Source organism: Dromiciops gliroides, chromosome 4, assembly GCF_019393635.1.
Source record: "Dromiciops gliroides isolate mDroGli1 chromosome 4, mDroGli1.pri, whole genome shotgun sequence".
In the NCBI taxonomy this organism is placed as follows: Eukaryota; Metazoa; Chordata; class Mammalia; order Microbiotheria; family Microbiotheriidae; genus Dromiciops; species Dromiciops gliroides.
The window spans coordinates 172392857-172407438 of NC_057864.1; the positions used below are offsets into that span (position 1 = coordinate 172392857).

A 14582-nucleotide genomic window follows, 5' to 3' on the forward strand; every position below is an offset into this window, starting at 1 on the left:
GTAGTTTATCACAAGTCCTGCCTGTGCCCTAAGCCAAAGGATCAGTTGTTCAACCCTGGTTATGGTTCTGACCTTACATAATGTTTTCTTCCTGTCTAGCGGGGAACAAGGCACCAGTCTCCTGAAAGGCTATCCTTCCTTCTTCAGAGATTCATGAAAGGACTAGGCATGTGCCCATAAGGGAAGGGGTCACAGTCCAAGCAAGAAAAAGATGTTACATACATTTTTTTTATCTGACCTATGATGTCACTGATGTAGGGAACTCTCCGTGAAGAAACTTCTTCCATCAGCAACCTTTCTAAAACTTAGAGTCTCAGAGAATAGCCTGGGGGCACTAAGGGGTTAAAAGACTTGCCCAGGATCACCAATATGTATCATAAGCAAGACTTGAACCCAAGTCTTCATGATTCTAAGGTCAGTTCCCTATCCACTAAGCCATGCTGGCTCTTTATCTCTTATATGTATACATGAATATGAATATATACAGAACAAAGATATAGGTAGCTATAAATATAGAGATATATGGATACATAGATATATGTATATATGCATTCTTCTTTTTTTTGCGAGGCAATTGGGGTTAAGTGACTTGCCTAGGATCACACAGCTAGTAAGTGTGAAGTGTCTGAGGCCGGATTTGAACTCAGGTCCTTCTGAATCCAGGGCTGGTGCCCCTATGTATGCATCCTTAATATCACTTTCTCTCTCTTCCTTTCTCTGCCCCCCTCTTTTTTCCTCTCTCCCTCTCCTTTGTTCCCTCTCACTCTTTCCTCTCCTCTCTCTCTCTCTTTTAACTAAACAAAATGTCAGAAGGGTGATGAGGAAGGTCTTTCATAAAAACAGTAAATGCACCCATACTCCTTCTCTCACCTAGGTGTACACACCCCATATGGGCACATACATACACACACAGAAAAGCAAGTCATTTGATGCTTCTGATAAAATGCTGCTGACACTCTCTATCCGTATGTATGCATGAATAAATGTATGCATATATACATGTATGTGTATATATTCCTAATTCTATATATAGTTCCATCTCTAAATCTGTGTGTGTATTTCTAACTCCATCCACATTAAATATAGCATTAAACATTACTGACAAAAAAGTACAAAGTGAATGTTATGTTATGGATATGCAGGGGCAGCTAGGTGACACAATGAATGAAGCATCAGTCCTGGATTCAGGAGGACCTGAGTTCAAATTCAGCCTCAGACCCTTGACACTTACTAGCTGTATGACCCTGGGCAAGTCACTTAACTCCAATTGCCTCACCAAAAAAAAAAAAAAAAAAGGATATGCAAGAGTTGACAACATGATCTTTCCACTAGGAACCTCAAAGAGGTACACTATATTGATCATCACCCTAATGTTTCTGTGAGATTCAGAGTGACCAGGGAATATTCAGGTAAACTGAGACCCAAGGAGATGAAGCAACTTGTCCATGGTCCAACTTTCCATACTCATCGTTGAAATTCTTATCACTAGGATCCTTTTCCTCTCTCACCCAACATTAGCAAACATGTATATGTACACATGCAGATGCGTATACACACACACACACACACACACGCATGCATACACATATACAAATGATTCTCTACTTTCCTGATAGACCTTTCTCAAGGACCTTATTTAACCCGGTTGATACTTAGATACTGTAGTGGTGGTTGATATGGAAGCAATCCTTCTTTCCATCAAACAAAAATAAAAGAAAATCCGCTTAGTTTTGAAAAACACCCTGCATAAATCTTGCTTTAGAACTTTCCATCTAGGTCCCCCCCTCTTCTCAAAATCAGCTTTAGGCAATTCATTTATGATGCCACCTGAGCCCCATCCCTCTTTATTTTAACAAATTGCAACAACAAATCTCTTAATCCGAGACTGAAAGGGGGCAAAGCTGATGTCTGCCATCACATGCTATCCAGGAAGCCCTGAGGGACCTAAGCTTCTTATTCTCTCCTGGGACCATAAGGGTCATGGTCAATGCATGTGATTATGTCAGAAGGGCCCAAATTATCCCTAGGTCTGCTCCCAGTACTTTGGGATCTGTTTTTCATGCCCAAAGCCTTAGGGGAAAGAGAATTATCTTTGAGGGGCATGCTATAGAAACCACAGCTGAGGCGGCTGCTGCCACAGCAAACAGCATTGATCTGAAACCAGGAAGACCCGAATTCAAATCTAGACTTAGACACCAGCTATATGATCCTGGGCCAGTTAGCCTCTGTTTGCCTCCGTTTCTTCAACTATAAAATAGCGGCAATAACAGAACCTACCTTGCAGGGTTGTTGTGAGTATCAAATGAGATTGCAGTTGCAAGTAAGTCTTACCAGGGTATCTGGCAAATAGTAGGTGCTTAATAAATGTTTATTCCTTTCCTACTACTCCCTATATACACATACCTTCTGCTTGGCACATAGAAGCTTGCCACAGCTCCCATTCCCGCCAATTGCCCCAGGTACCTTATATACATCACCATGAGGTGTGCTCACAAAGAATTTCTTAAGTATGGTCAGTATGGTCAATATAGTAGGGGATGGGGGGCAGTTAGGTGGTGCAGTGGATAGAACACCGGCCCTGGATTCAGGAGGACCTGAGTTCAAATCCGGCCTCAGACACTTGACACTTACTAGCTGTGTGACCCTGGGCAAGTCAATTAACCCTCATTGGAGAGAGAGAGAGAGAGAGAGAGAGAGAGAGAGAGAGAGAGAGAGTAGGGAATGAAGGGGAAGAAGGGAGGGGAGGAAGCTGTTGCTCTGGGGCTAGTAGCCTGTCCTCACTCTCCATCCCAGGACCACAGGATAGAGGTCCAGCTGTCAGAGAGTTCTCACCTCCCTTTCTGGAGCTCCTTACTGAGCGTCTATCTTCCTCCCCCAGGAAATCACTAAGTTCAGGCTTCCCCAAACCAGCCCTGCTCTGTCCCAGAGTGCTTCACATTCCAAAATTACCTCTGTGCCTCCCACCCTCCAATCAAAGCTCTCATGCCCTTCTCTGCATTAGAATAGTTTAAGCAGCTTGCTTTCCTAACCAAACTAACTGGCCGAATGCTAGCCAGCTTCTTAACTTTCCCAGGAGCCTTTGCTCATTCATCCTTTAGTGTTGTAACTGGACAAAGACTTTGGAATAGGTTTGCCTTCAATTAAACTATCCTGCTACTCACTAGTTGAATGACCTCAGATAAGTCACTTCATTTGTCTGGGCCTTGGTTTCCATATGCAAAATGGGGGTGTTTGGATTAGGTCGTCTCTAAAGTCCCTTCCAACTTCTGAAACAATGATTCTATGATTCATTCCAACTGCCTTAGAGGAAGATGAGGAAAGGAAGGGTGGGAATAAGAATATGGCCCTAGGAGGGGAAAGGAGGCAAAAGAACCAGACTTAGGCAACATATCCACATGTCTTTGCCCCCTTCCCACTTTCATTTCTGTACCCCCTTTCCCTTGTCATCTCTCTTGGCTTCAGGGTAAAGTACTTCTCCTGCTGCCCAAAGCTCTCCCTTTAAGGGTCCATGTTCTTAAATAGTTGCTGCCATTCCCCAGCCCCATCATCACACTTCTTGTGATTTCAGTTGGTGTACCCTGGTTTCATCACCTACAAAACAAGGAGGATGTAAGATGGTATCTCTAAGATTCTTTCCCAACTCTAATATTCCATTTAAATGATGAAATTGATTCATACCAATGGAGAGTCTCCTCCCTATGATGTTTGCTCATCAACTCAAATGAATTCATAATTAGTAGAATACTGGTAGGTCTCATAACCATGGGAGAGTTATTTTCAGTTTGGGGCTCATAAATCAAAACACATAAATTTTTCTTGAAAACTTCCTAACCTTATTCATTCTCTGAAAGTAGCTTAGAACATTGACCCACAAATTCTCCTTTCTGGGGTTCCTGATTTCATCCCCCTTCTTAATGGGGAGGAGGGTTGAATCCCACTTTTTAGCACAGAGGGTCAATAGATCTCATCCAAAGCCAAGCTTGGCCTGCTATAGTAGAGGCTGTCCTATCCTGACCTCTTCTGCCTTAAGGACTGAGCTTCCCAGAACCACCAGCCCTCAAGTATCTGAAACCTTCCAGAAAATGGTTAAGACCTGGCATTTTTGTCCTCTTGAGTTAAAGGCTATGATTCAATTATTCTCTAATGCTATCCTCCTCTCCTCTTCATGACCTTAAAAGTGTGGGGCTTTAGGTTTTGTAAAAGTATTAGTAATTAGCCATTTCCATAAACTGCTTGCCATTTATGCCTAATCCCCACCCAGTATAATAAAAATTATGCATCTATTAATTAACTTTATTCTAAGTTTTATCTGATTACAACATTTGTTCTTGTTCATATGTGTTCAGTCTTCACAGTTTTTTGCTCACATTGCCTTATTTGTTTACTTTTAGTTTTAAACAATTACAAGAGGGAGGGGCAGCTAGGTGGCACAGTGGATAAAGCACTGGCCCTGGATTCAGGAGGACCTGAGTTCTAATCTGGCCTCAGACACTTGAAATTTACTAGCTGTGTTACCTTGGGTAAATCACTAAAACCTCATTGCCCCCCCCCAAAAAGAAAAAGAGCAGATCAACAAATTAGATATGCAATTTAAAATTTAAAAAAATAAGAAAAATAATATACTTTAAAAAAAAAGACATCTAATAAAAAAAACAAAACAAAAAGAAAAAGAAAAAATGACAAGGGGATGGCAGCTAGTTGGCATAGCAGATAAAGCACCGGCCCTGGATTCAGGAGGACCTGAGTTCAAATGTGGCCCTCAGATACGTGACACTTGCTAGCTGTGTGACCCTGCACAAGTAACAACCCTCATTGCCTCACAAAAAAAAAAAAATTAAATTACAAGGGGCAACTTGTTTTTGTTGGGAAGAGGGGTATAATATGTGACAAGGAATCATTTTACCATCAAGAATACTTGCCATTGGGGCAGCTAGATGGCGCAGTGGATAGAGCACCGGCCCTGGAGTCAGGAGGACCTGAGTTCAAATCCGGCCTCAGACACTTAACACTTACTAGCTGTGTGACCCTGGGCAAGTCACTTAACCCCAATTGCCTCACTAAAATAAAAAATTAAAAAAAAAAAAGAATACTTGCCATGGGGGCAGCTAGGTGGTGCAGTGGATAAAGCACTGGCCCTAGATTCAGGAGGACTTGAGTTCAAATCCAGCCTCAGACACTTGATACTAGCTGTGTGACAGTGGGCAAGTCACTTAACCCTCATTGTCCCACCAAAAGAAAAAAAATACTTGCCATCTTTGGCCATTACTTCCTTTACCTACCAAGTCATTTGGGTCTTAGGAACTCTCTTTAGGGTTTCCCCAGGGGTGGGACATTCCTACTCAGTAGCACTTTGGGAAACTTTCAAAAATGCCTTGGAGAGCTGTATTAAATGGGCTCTCCTGCTTAAGTGCAAAAGATAAGGGCCTGAGATATAGATGGAATTTAGGTAATAAGAAAATAAATTAAGGAACAGCAATCACTTGGAAGAGGACATACTACCATTTCAAATATCAGCCCCACTAGACTGTAAGCTCCTTGAGAGTAGGGATCACATTTTATCTTTGTTTCTCCCTCAGTACCCATAACAATTGACTCATACTTATGACAGAGTAAATATCTGCTAGAAAAAAATCAATATATTAATGTATTAATGACTACAAGTTTCCAATATTAAGTAGCCATCATTTCGCCTTGCTTTTTAGCAGATTCACCTGTGTACCTTAATGTTTTCTATCTTGCCCTAAGGATGGCAGAAGCTGTCTTCTCTGTCCCTTCAAAATCTAGTTTTCAACCTGAGATTCAACTTGAGATTTCAACCAAGATTCAGCATGGTCTTACACCTGAAAATGTCATGGATTAAAACGAGCCCCTTATAGGAGTTAAAACTGTTATTTCGCCCCCTAGCCCCCACTCCCCAGAGATCATTCTAGACATTGAAGGTGGAACTATTAGCATAAATCAGGCCTGGAGAACTCACAATCCCCCTTATTCCAACAAAAGAGTTTTCTACTTTGTGTACCATATTTGGGTTTGGATAAGTAGGAATGGGGAGGAGGGGGCAGAGAGCTATTTTTATGGATCTGAGATCTCATTGCTCTAGTTATTCTTTCCAGTGATACAAAAGATTACATTCCCCTCCATGGCCTGTTTATTCTATGTGACTCTTGTACATTTCCTTCCATAAATCCTCCAAGGGAGGTCTATTCAACATGGTAAGAGCCCTTCTCCAGATTGTCTGACTCTGAATGCCATGCATCTCTTGCTCTCAGTCCATGACCAGCCCACCAATAATCATTAATTAAACTGCTTAATGTCATTATTTTGAATTTATAGAAGTCAAGTATCTTAGAGCAACCCACATGTAGGCAAGAATGTCTGGTTTCCAAACCCCAGATAATTGAAAACGTCATTTTATTTGGCTTTATATCATATGTATTCCAGGAGCAGATGTGTTCTCCTCATTCTATTTTCATGCAGCAAGGCAGAGATAAACCAATTTGGGATTAAGCATTCCTCCAGGATAAACTATAATGTGAATATTATATAGTAGATAACAAAGTGCTGACTTTATTATCTTTCTGCCAATCAGAAAACTGTTTAAAATGTTGCTGATTCTCCTAACTTTTTTTGTGAAATACAGAGTGACTGGGGGTTTTCATGAATGGAAGAAACTGAGGCACAATAAAATGAAGTAATCTGCCCTCTTCCCAAAGGAAGAAGAACAATCAAAAATCCATGCCTCCCAACTACAATATGTCATCACCTTCTTCAGGTAGCCCTTTGAATTTTTCTTTTTGCAACCTAGTTACCAGTTCCAACTTACCTTCAGATCTTCGGGGATGAAGACTTTGCGAGCTTTCTTAATCATGGGCTGTGGTTTGAGTTCCTCTTCTGAGAATTTGCGTTTTCGAGGGTCAAACATTTCCTGGCCAGGGATGCTGGAGAGAGCCAAGTCAGCTGGGTCTGGTTCATAACCCACGGGGACCTGGATGGTCTCAGGGTCAATGGGACTTGGCGTGTTGCGGTTTGCGGATAATATCTGACCTGAAATGATATAAGAGGAGTTTTGAAGGAGAAATGGCCCACTTTTCTAGGAAGAAGCAAAATTTATAACAATCATACATTTTGTTTCTTTGGTGCTTGGGAATCTATTTTGCCTGTCTCAAAATATTCTCATGAAAAGGGCAAGATTAGTAGAACTTTAACCATATTAATGATTACAAAACTAGGGTCCATGGAGGGAAGTTGACCTGCTAAACTTCACACAGTAGGTCTAATCCCCTGTGTATCTACAGAAATTTAAGATTCACAAATCTTGACCCACAACTTTATGAGTGAGCTAGGGGGACCAATGCATAGACAGATGAACCTGGATTCAAATCTGGGAATAGAAACTTACTAGCTAAATGACCCTGAGTAAGTCACTTAATGTGTCTGCCTCAGTTTTCTCAACTGCAAAATAGGGGTAATAGTATCTACCTCCCAGGATTGTTGTAAAGATAAAATGAGATGATATTTGTAAAGAAAGTATAGTGCCTGGAACTTAATAAATGGTTATTACCTTTCCCTGAGGTAGGCAATGCCAGTATTATCTCAGTTTTAGAGAAGAGTAAACTGAGACTCAGAGAGTGACTCATCTAGGCTCAAACTACCAGTAAATGTTAAAGCCAAGATTGAAAACCAGATTTATTCTGAGTCTTAGTCCATAATATAAATAGGAGTTTATAACTTTAGGGTCTGTAAATGTTTCAAAAAATATGGTGGAGAGGGGAGACCAGAAGAGCACTGACAACATCTCTCTCCCAATTATACCACCTTGGAAGCACCCCAAACTTGCAGAGCCTCCCAGAACTAGCTCTGAAAACAGAAGCACAAGAAATCCTAAAGCTTGGGACAGTGCCTTCCCAACTCCCAGTTGAGTAGAGCCCAACTTTAATATAAAATTCAAAGTTAAGAAATAGGCTGGAAAATGAGCAAACACCAAAAAGAGAATTTGATCATAAAAAGCTACTACTGTGGCCAGGAAGTCAAAGACATAATCTCAGAAAACAACAATGTGAAAAGAGTTACAAACAAGGCCTCAAAAAATTGCTAACTGGACCCAAGCCCAATAAAAATTCCTAGACAAGTTCAAGAAAAGAGATGAGTGGTAGAGGACAGATTGGTTAAAGAAATGAGAGTGATGCAAGAAAATTATGAAGGGAATGAAAAGTAAAAGAGGTCCAAAAAATATACTGAAGAAAACAACACCTTTCAAGAAAAGCACAAGCTAATGGCCATCACCACTTCCACTTTCTCATGACTATCTTGGAAGAATATGGAAAATTCCAGGGGTAGTTGTCTCCTCTCAATGTGGATATAACAGTCAGTCATACTCCTCCTGACCTGTTTGTAGGACAAAGGTCTCAGATCCCCTCCTCCCCCTCAGGTTAACAAAATCTCATGGTTCAAGGAGCCCTGGTCTCAATAAGGTCCGCTCCTGAGTTATGCCCATACAAGGAAGAGGGGTGGGAATACTGCGTTCTGATTAGCTAGTTTTTGCGTGCAGATTGTAACCCTTGAGTAATCAGACCAGTGATGAAAAAGGGGAGGGTCCATTCGCGTTAGGGACTAGGGTATAAAACAGGGCCTTCGAGCCCCGTTTTGGGGCACCCACTAGCTGCACACTAGGGTGCCTCCTTCTCATGAGAAGGAAATAAAGAACCTTTGCCACATCAAAAAAAAAAATGGGAGCAACTAGGTGGTGCAGTGGATAAAGGACTGGCCTTGGATTCAGGAGGACCTGAGTTCAAATCTGGCCTCAGACACTTGACACTTACTAGCTGTGTGACCCTAGGCAAGTCACTTAACCCTCATTGCCCCACCCTCCAGCCCCCCCCCCCAAAAAGGGAAAAAGTAAAAGAATTGGCCTAATGGTAAAAAAAAAAAAGGAGCAAAAATCCACTGAGCAACTACTTATAAAGAATGGGCTAAGTGGAAAAGGAGGCACAGCAATTCATTGAAGAAAAGAACTCCTTAAAAAACAGAACTGGCCAAATGGAAGATATACAAAATCTCACTGAAGAACATAATTCTTTAAAAATTATAATTGGGCAAACAGAATCTAATGACTCCATGAGACATAAAAGAACAATAAAACAAAGTCAAAAGAATGAAAATAAAAAAAGAAAACCTTAAATATCCTCATCAGAAAAACAACTGACCTGGAAATAGATTCAAAAGAAAGAATTTAAGAATAATTGGATTATCTGAACCCCATGACCAAAGAAAGAGTCTAAATATCATATTTCAAGCAATCATCAAGGAAAACTACCCCAATACCTTTGATCCAGAGGGTAAAATAGAAACTGAAAGAATCCACCAATTATCTCCTGAAATAGATACTAAAAGGAAAACTCCAAGGAATATTATAGCCAAATTCCAGAGCTCTCAGGTCAAAGAGGAAATACTTCAAGCAGCCAGAAAGAAACAATTCAGATATTGTGGAGTCACAGTCATAATCACACAAGATTTAGCAGCTACTACATTAAAGGGGTGGAAGACTGGGAATATGATATTCTTTAAGGCAAAGGAGCTGAGATAACAATCAAGAATAACCTACCCAGCAACTACATATAATCCTTTAAAAGAAAAAAAATGGATATTTAATCAAACAGAGGACTTTCAAGCATTTCTAAGGAAAAGACCAGAGCTGTATAGAAAATCTGACATTCAAGCACAAGACTCAAGAGAAGGATAACTAGGTAAACACAAAAGAGTAATCATAAAGGTCTCAATAAAGTTTAAAACTGTTTACATTTGTATATGGAAAGATGATACATGTAACTCCCAAGAACGTTATTAAAAGGACAAAGATATGAATCATTTATGTCGGAATTATCTCTGAAAAAAAGGAAGGGGTGAGAAAGAGGGATATACTGAGAGATGGGAGGAAATAGATATAGAATGGGGAAATTTTTCTCGCATAAAAGAGGTGCACAAGGGTGAGTTTTTATAGTGGAGGGGAAAATAGGGAAGAGGATGGCAGGTGATGCTTCAACGTCACCCTCATCAGAACTGGTTCAAAGAGTTGGAAGAATATAAATACACACTCAGGTATAGAAATGTAATTTACCCAACAGGAAACTATAAGGGGAAGGGGATAATAGGAAAAGGCAGGGGATAATAAAAGAAGACAGATTAAGGGATGAAGCAAAATGGTTAGAAGCAAAATAGATTTTTGGGAAGGAAAGAATAAAAAGAAAGAGAGAAAAAGAAGAAACAGAAGAAAATGGGATGGAGGGAAATACACAGTAATCATAACTGAATGTGAATAGGATAAGCTCACTTATAAAATGGAAATGGATAGCAGAACAGATTAGAAACCAAAATTCAATATGTTGTTTATAAGAGACACACTTGAAATAGAAAGATATATAGACAGAGTTAAAATAAACAGCTGGAGCAGAATCCAATATGCTTCAGTTGAAGTAAACTAGGCAGGGGTAGCAATTATGATCTCAGACAAAGCAAAAGCAAAAATAGACTTAATTAAAAGGGATAATCAGGGAAACCAAATTTTGCTAAAAGGTACCATAGACAATGAAGTTATATAAAAATTTTTTACAGTAAGTTTCTCTGATAAAGTATACACCTCAGTCAAATTTATAAAATAAGAACCATTCTCCTCTTGATAAATGGTCAAGGATAAGAATAGATAATTTTTAGAAGCTATTTATAGTCATATAAAAATACTCTTAATCACTACTGATTAGAGAAATGAAAATTAAAACAACTCCAACATACCACCTCACTCCTACCAGAAATGATAAATACTGGAGGGGATGAGGGAAAATAGGTACACTAATGAGATCTGTAGCCACCCCTCACCCAATTCCTCCAGTCACTACCAGTGGGGGATGGTCCTCCCTCACTAAAGGAACTTTCCACAGGCAGATGGTCCACCCTCATCAGCCCCCTATAAAAGTACCTGCCAGTCTCCTGCTCTAGGAGATTGATACCTCTGAGCCATGTGCTTTGTGCCTATCTCCCCATGAGAAGTCTGAGGATTTCTTTCATGGTTCCCTTCCCCTCCCCCCTTCCCTTCCCTTGCCCCTAAATAAACTACCATCTTATTCTAACTACTTTTGTGTGCAAGAGGGTGTAATTCTTTAAAGAGGAATTCCTAAGAACCCCAACCCCTAACCAACCCCATACCCCATTTTCCCCCATTACACTAAGTTTTCCTGAACTGCCAAGGGGATCCATTACACAAAAAAAGTTAAGAGTCCCCTGGACCAGACTATGTTGCCTCATTAATGGAGTCAATGGATTTCCTGCTAAAAACAGAAAGTGAACCCCCAGGGCTGACACCTCCCCCATCCCTAACACGCGTAATAATGTCAGGAAATGGTTTCATGGAATTTCTCCTATATGTCTTCGTGGTCAGGCAGGGATTAGGAACAAAAAGCGTTATGTCCTGGGAGCTTTGGGTCCTGGCTGCAGAGTTTAATCTGAACTTTATAGCTGCTGCTTTCAAATTCAAAACATCAACAGCAAGAGTCTGGGGTGGCTGAACTTGCCTCACTCCTACTGCTTGTCACCGCCAAGGTGTATGAAAACAGAGAGACTCATTCAGCTTTCACTGAAATGTGTTCTGGGCAGAAGCAGGAAGCCCACAGGTTTCTACTTGGCTTGTGAAAGTCTGCATATGGCTGATTCAGGATTGGGGGTGCAGGGGCGGGGAGGGGATAGAGAAGGGGGTAGTGGACAAAGCCAAGGCCTCCAGATGACCTTTCAGTTCCTCGTTTGGTTTTAAGTCTACTTTGCTTCCTTGGGGACAAAAGGGAAGAGCTGTGCCCTAGAGGTCCTATCTCGCTGAGGACAGCGTTTTCTCATCAGCAAGGCGGCAGTGAGAAAGAAGTTGCTGCCTTTCCAGTTAGAGAACACATTGCAGGTTTTGATCTTGTGTTTCCTGACATTGGAGAGAATGAAATGTGTTTGAAAGTATACCCCAAACGAATTTACCCATTGGAAACAGTCCTCTATACTAGCCAATGAGATTCAACAAACACATAGGAAGTAGGTGGAGCAGTGGATAGAGGGTTGGAGGTGCTAGGTAAGTCACTTAACCTCTCATTACCTCAGTTTCCTCATATGTAAAATGGATATGATCATACAGCATGGTTATAAGGATCAAATCAGATAACACATGTAAAGTTCTTTGTAAACCTTTAAAACATTCTATAAATACTTACCATTATTCTACTAGTACTATTATTATTATAGTGAACACACACTCACCTTTTTATCTTCCTCCAGGAAGTCCTTGATTAGTCAATCAACAAGCATTTATTCATAGAAGGATTAGAATTTAAGAATACCTCACAGGATCATGCTGTGTCAACTGAGAGAGGGTATTATTTTTTAAATTCATAAGGCAAAGAAAATAGAGATAGTAGGGATAAGAATGTTTATTTCAAAGTAAAATTATAATATCTGCTTGTAATTATTTGCATTTAAAGTATATCTGCACAGAGAAGAGAAATTATAGTAAATTATTATTATTTAAAATTGCATCAATGGACAACTAATCCTTCTAAGTGTTAAGCCTTTATTGAGTGCCCAAATACTGTGCTGAGCTCTGAAAATACAAGACACCATCCCTACCCACAAGGAGATCACCTTCTAATGGGAGAGACAATATACAAAAAGCTGAGTATGTACAAGAGGTATATGCAATGTAACTAGAAGGTGACTGCATAGGGAAGTGATGGTGATGGGATGGGGTCTGGGATTGGTGGCCCAGGAAAGGCCTCATATATACAGTGGGAGTTTAAACTGAGTCTTGAAGGAATATAAGGAAGTCACAAGTTGAGAGGAGAAGCCAAGACAGGAGAATCTGAGGAGCAATGACCCTCATGACAACAATGTTCTGTAATAAGAGTTGGCACGTATACAGCACTTTAGAGATCTGACAAACCCTTTGCACATTTGATCTACACGACAACCAGGAGAGGGAAAGGCTTTTACTATCCCCATTTTTCAGATGAGGAAATTGAGGCTCAGAAAAGTTAAGTAACTTGCCCAGGGTCACACAGCTAGCAAGGAAGGGAGGACACAGACATTTATTAATCCTCTACTATGTGTCAGGCACTGCACTAAGCACTTTGCAAATATTATTTCATTTGATCCCCACAACAACCCGGGGAGGTAAGTGCTATTATTATCCCCTTTTTACACTTGAGAAAGCTGAAGCAGGCAGAAGTTGAGTGACTTGCCAAGGGTCACACAGGTAGCAAGTATCCGAGGGGAGATTTGAATTCCAGTCTTTCTGACCCCATGTCCAGCACTCTATCTCTGCACTTTGTATTTCAGCCAAAACTTTCAGGGAGTTCTAAGAACTCTGATTCAGTGTAATACAAATATCCTACCCCACCCCAGCTGACTGGGGGGAAGACATTGGAACCACACATTAGATGGCTAAGGTGGCCTGCTCTGGGCTCCTAGAACCTTATGCAGGCTCTGTGGAAAATGAAATTTGCAAGTGCCAAAGTTCCCACTATGCCTTCTCTGAAAACACTGTACATCTGCATTATCACTTCCAAGCAGGAGCCCAGCCAAGCAGGCAGATTTTTGCTCTCAGAGATGCAAATGAGGTCTTGCAGGCCTCCCTCCTTCTGCAAGCCACATTTGCTAATTAATTATGTGAGACTCGCTTTCCAAAAAAAAAAAAAAAAAACCAACCCAATAACAACAAAAACCAAAACAACAAAACCCAAAACATGTGCTCTAGTGTTTTCTCTGGTCTGAATTAGAACTGGGTTCTGCAGGGAATTAAGACCTAGAGGGGAGATGAGGACAAAAGGCATTCTTTAGCCTCTTTTTCTTAAAAGGGTCCTGATGACAGAGACTTCCAGGAAGGGCTGGGGAGGATCTGGGAGGGGAAAAAGAAGGTGGATCAAAGGGAGCAAAGAAAGCTGGAAAGACATCAGTTCTCCCTGAAGCTGGCTTTCCCTTCTGTCACAGGACTGGACGTGTTAATTTCAAAGAAGAGTGCTGAAAACTGGATGCTTCCTGTTATACATGAATTTTAAAAGGAATTTTGCAGCTCATGTCCCATTAGCCAGTTGATTAATGTTTATCGATGACCGGCAAGCCAAGTCAATTGTGCCCATGTTGACACAGACTGATAACTTACTGACTTATGACTGTAGCAAGGTAATTAATTATACTTTGGTTTACTGCTCTTTCTCCATGGCTAATTATTTCCCTGAGCCCTACCTTTGGATATATCCCTCATTAGTCAGATAAACAGAATATTAGTTTTGGGAGCACTAGCAGCAACACTCCAGTCCAATCCAAGTGGCTGATAAAGTGAAAAGAATATTTGGGGGCCTTAAAGTCAGGAGATTTAAGCTCTCATTGAGAAGGAATTGTTCCACTTTTTGTACTTGAATTCTGAGCATCTGGCATATAGTAGGCACTTAATAAATACATGATGAGGGCTGATGGATTCTAATTTTGGCTTTGCCACTAACTAGCTGTGTGACCTTGGACAAGTCAACCAACCTGAGTTTCACTCTCATCTCCTCTAAAACAAG

The 14582-nt window shown here is 40.7% G+C and overlaps 1 protein-coding gene across 4 annotated transcripts in view; it reads right to left on the bottom strand.

The window, feature by feature from the left end:
- The window catches only part of HLF (HLF transcription factor, PAR bZIP family member), an 87031-nt gene that overhangs the window by 2764 nt on the left and 69685 nt on the right, over window positions 1-14582 (bottom strand). For all 4 annotated transcript variants that reach the window (XM_044002962.1, XM_044002963.1, XM_044002964.1 and 1 more), the window contains exon 3: window positions 6824-7044. In XM_044002962.1, coding sequence (XP_043858897.1) covers window positions 6824-7044 — 221 coding nt within the window. The remainder of the gene's footprint in view (window positions 1-6823; window positions 7045-14582) is intronic.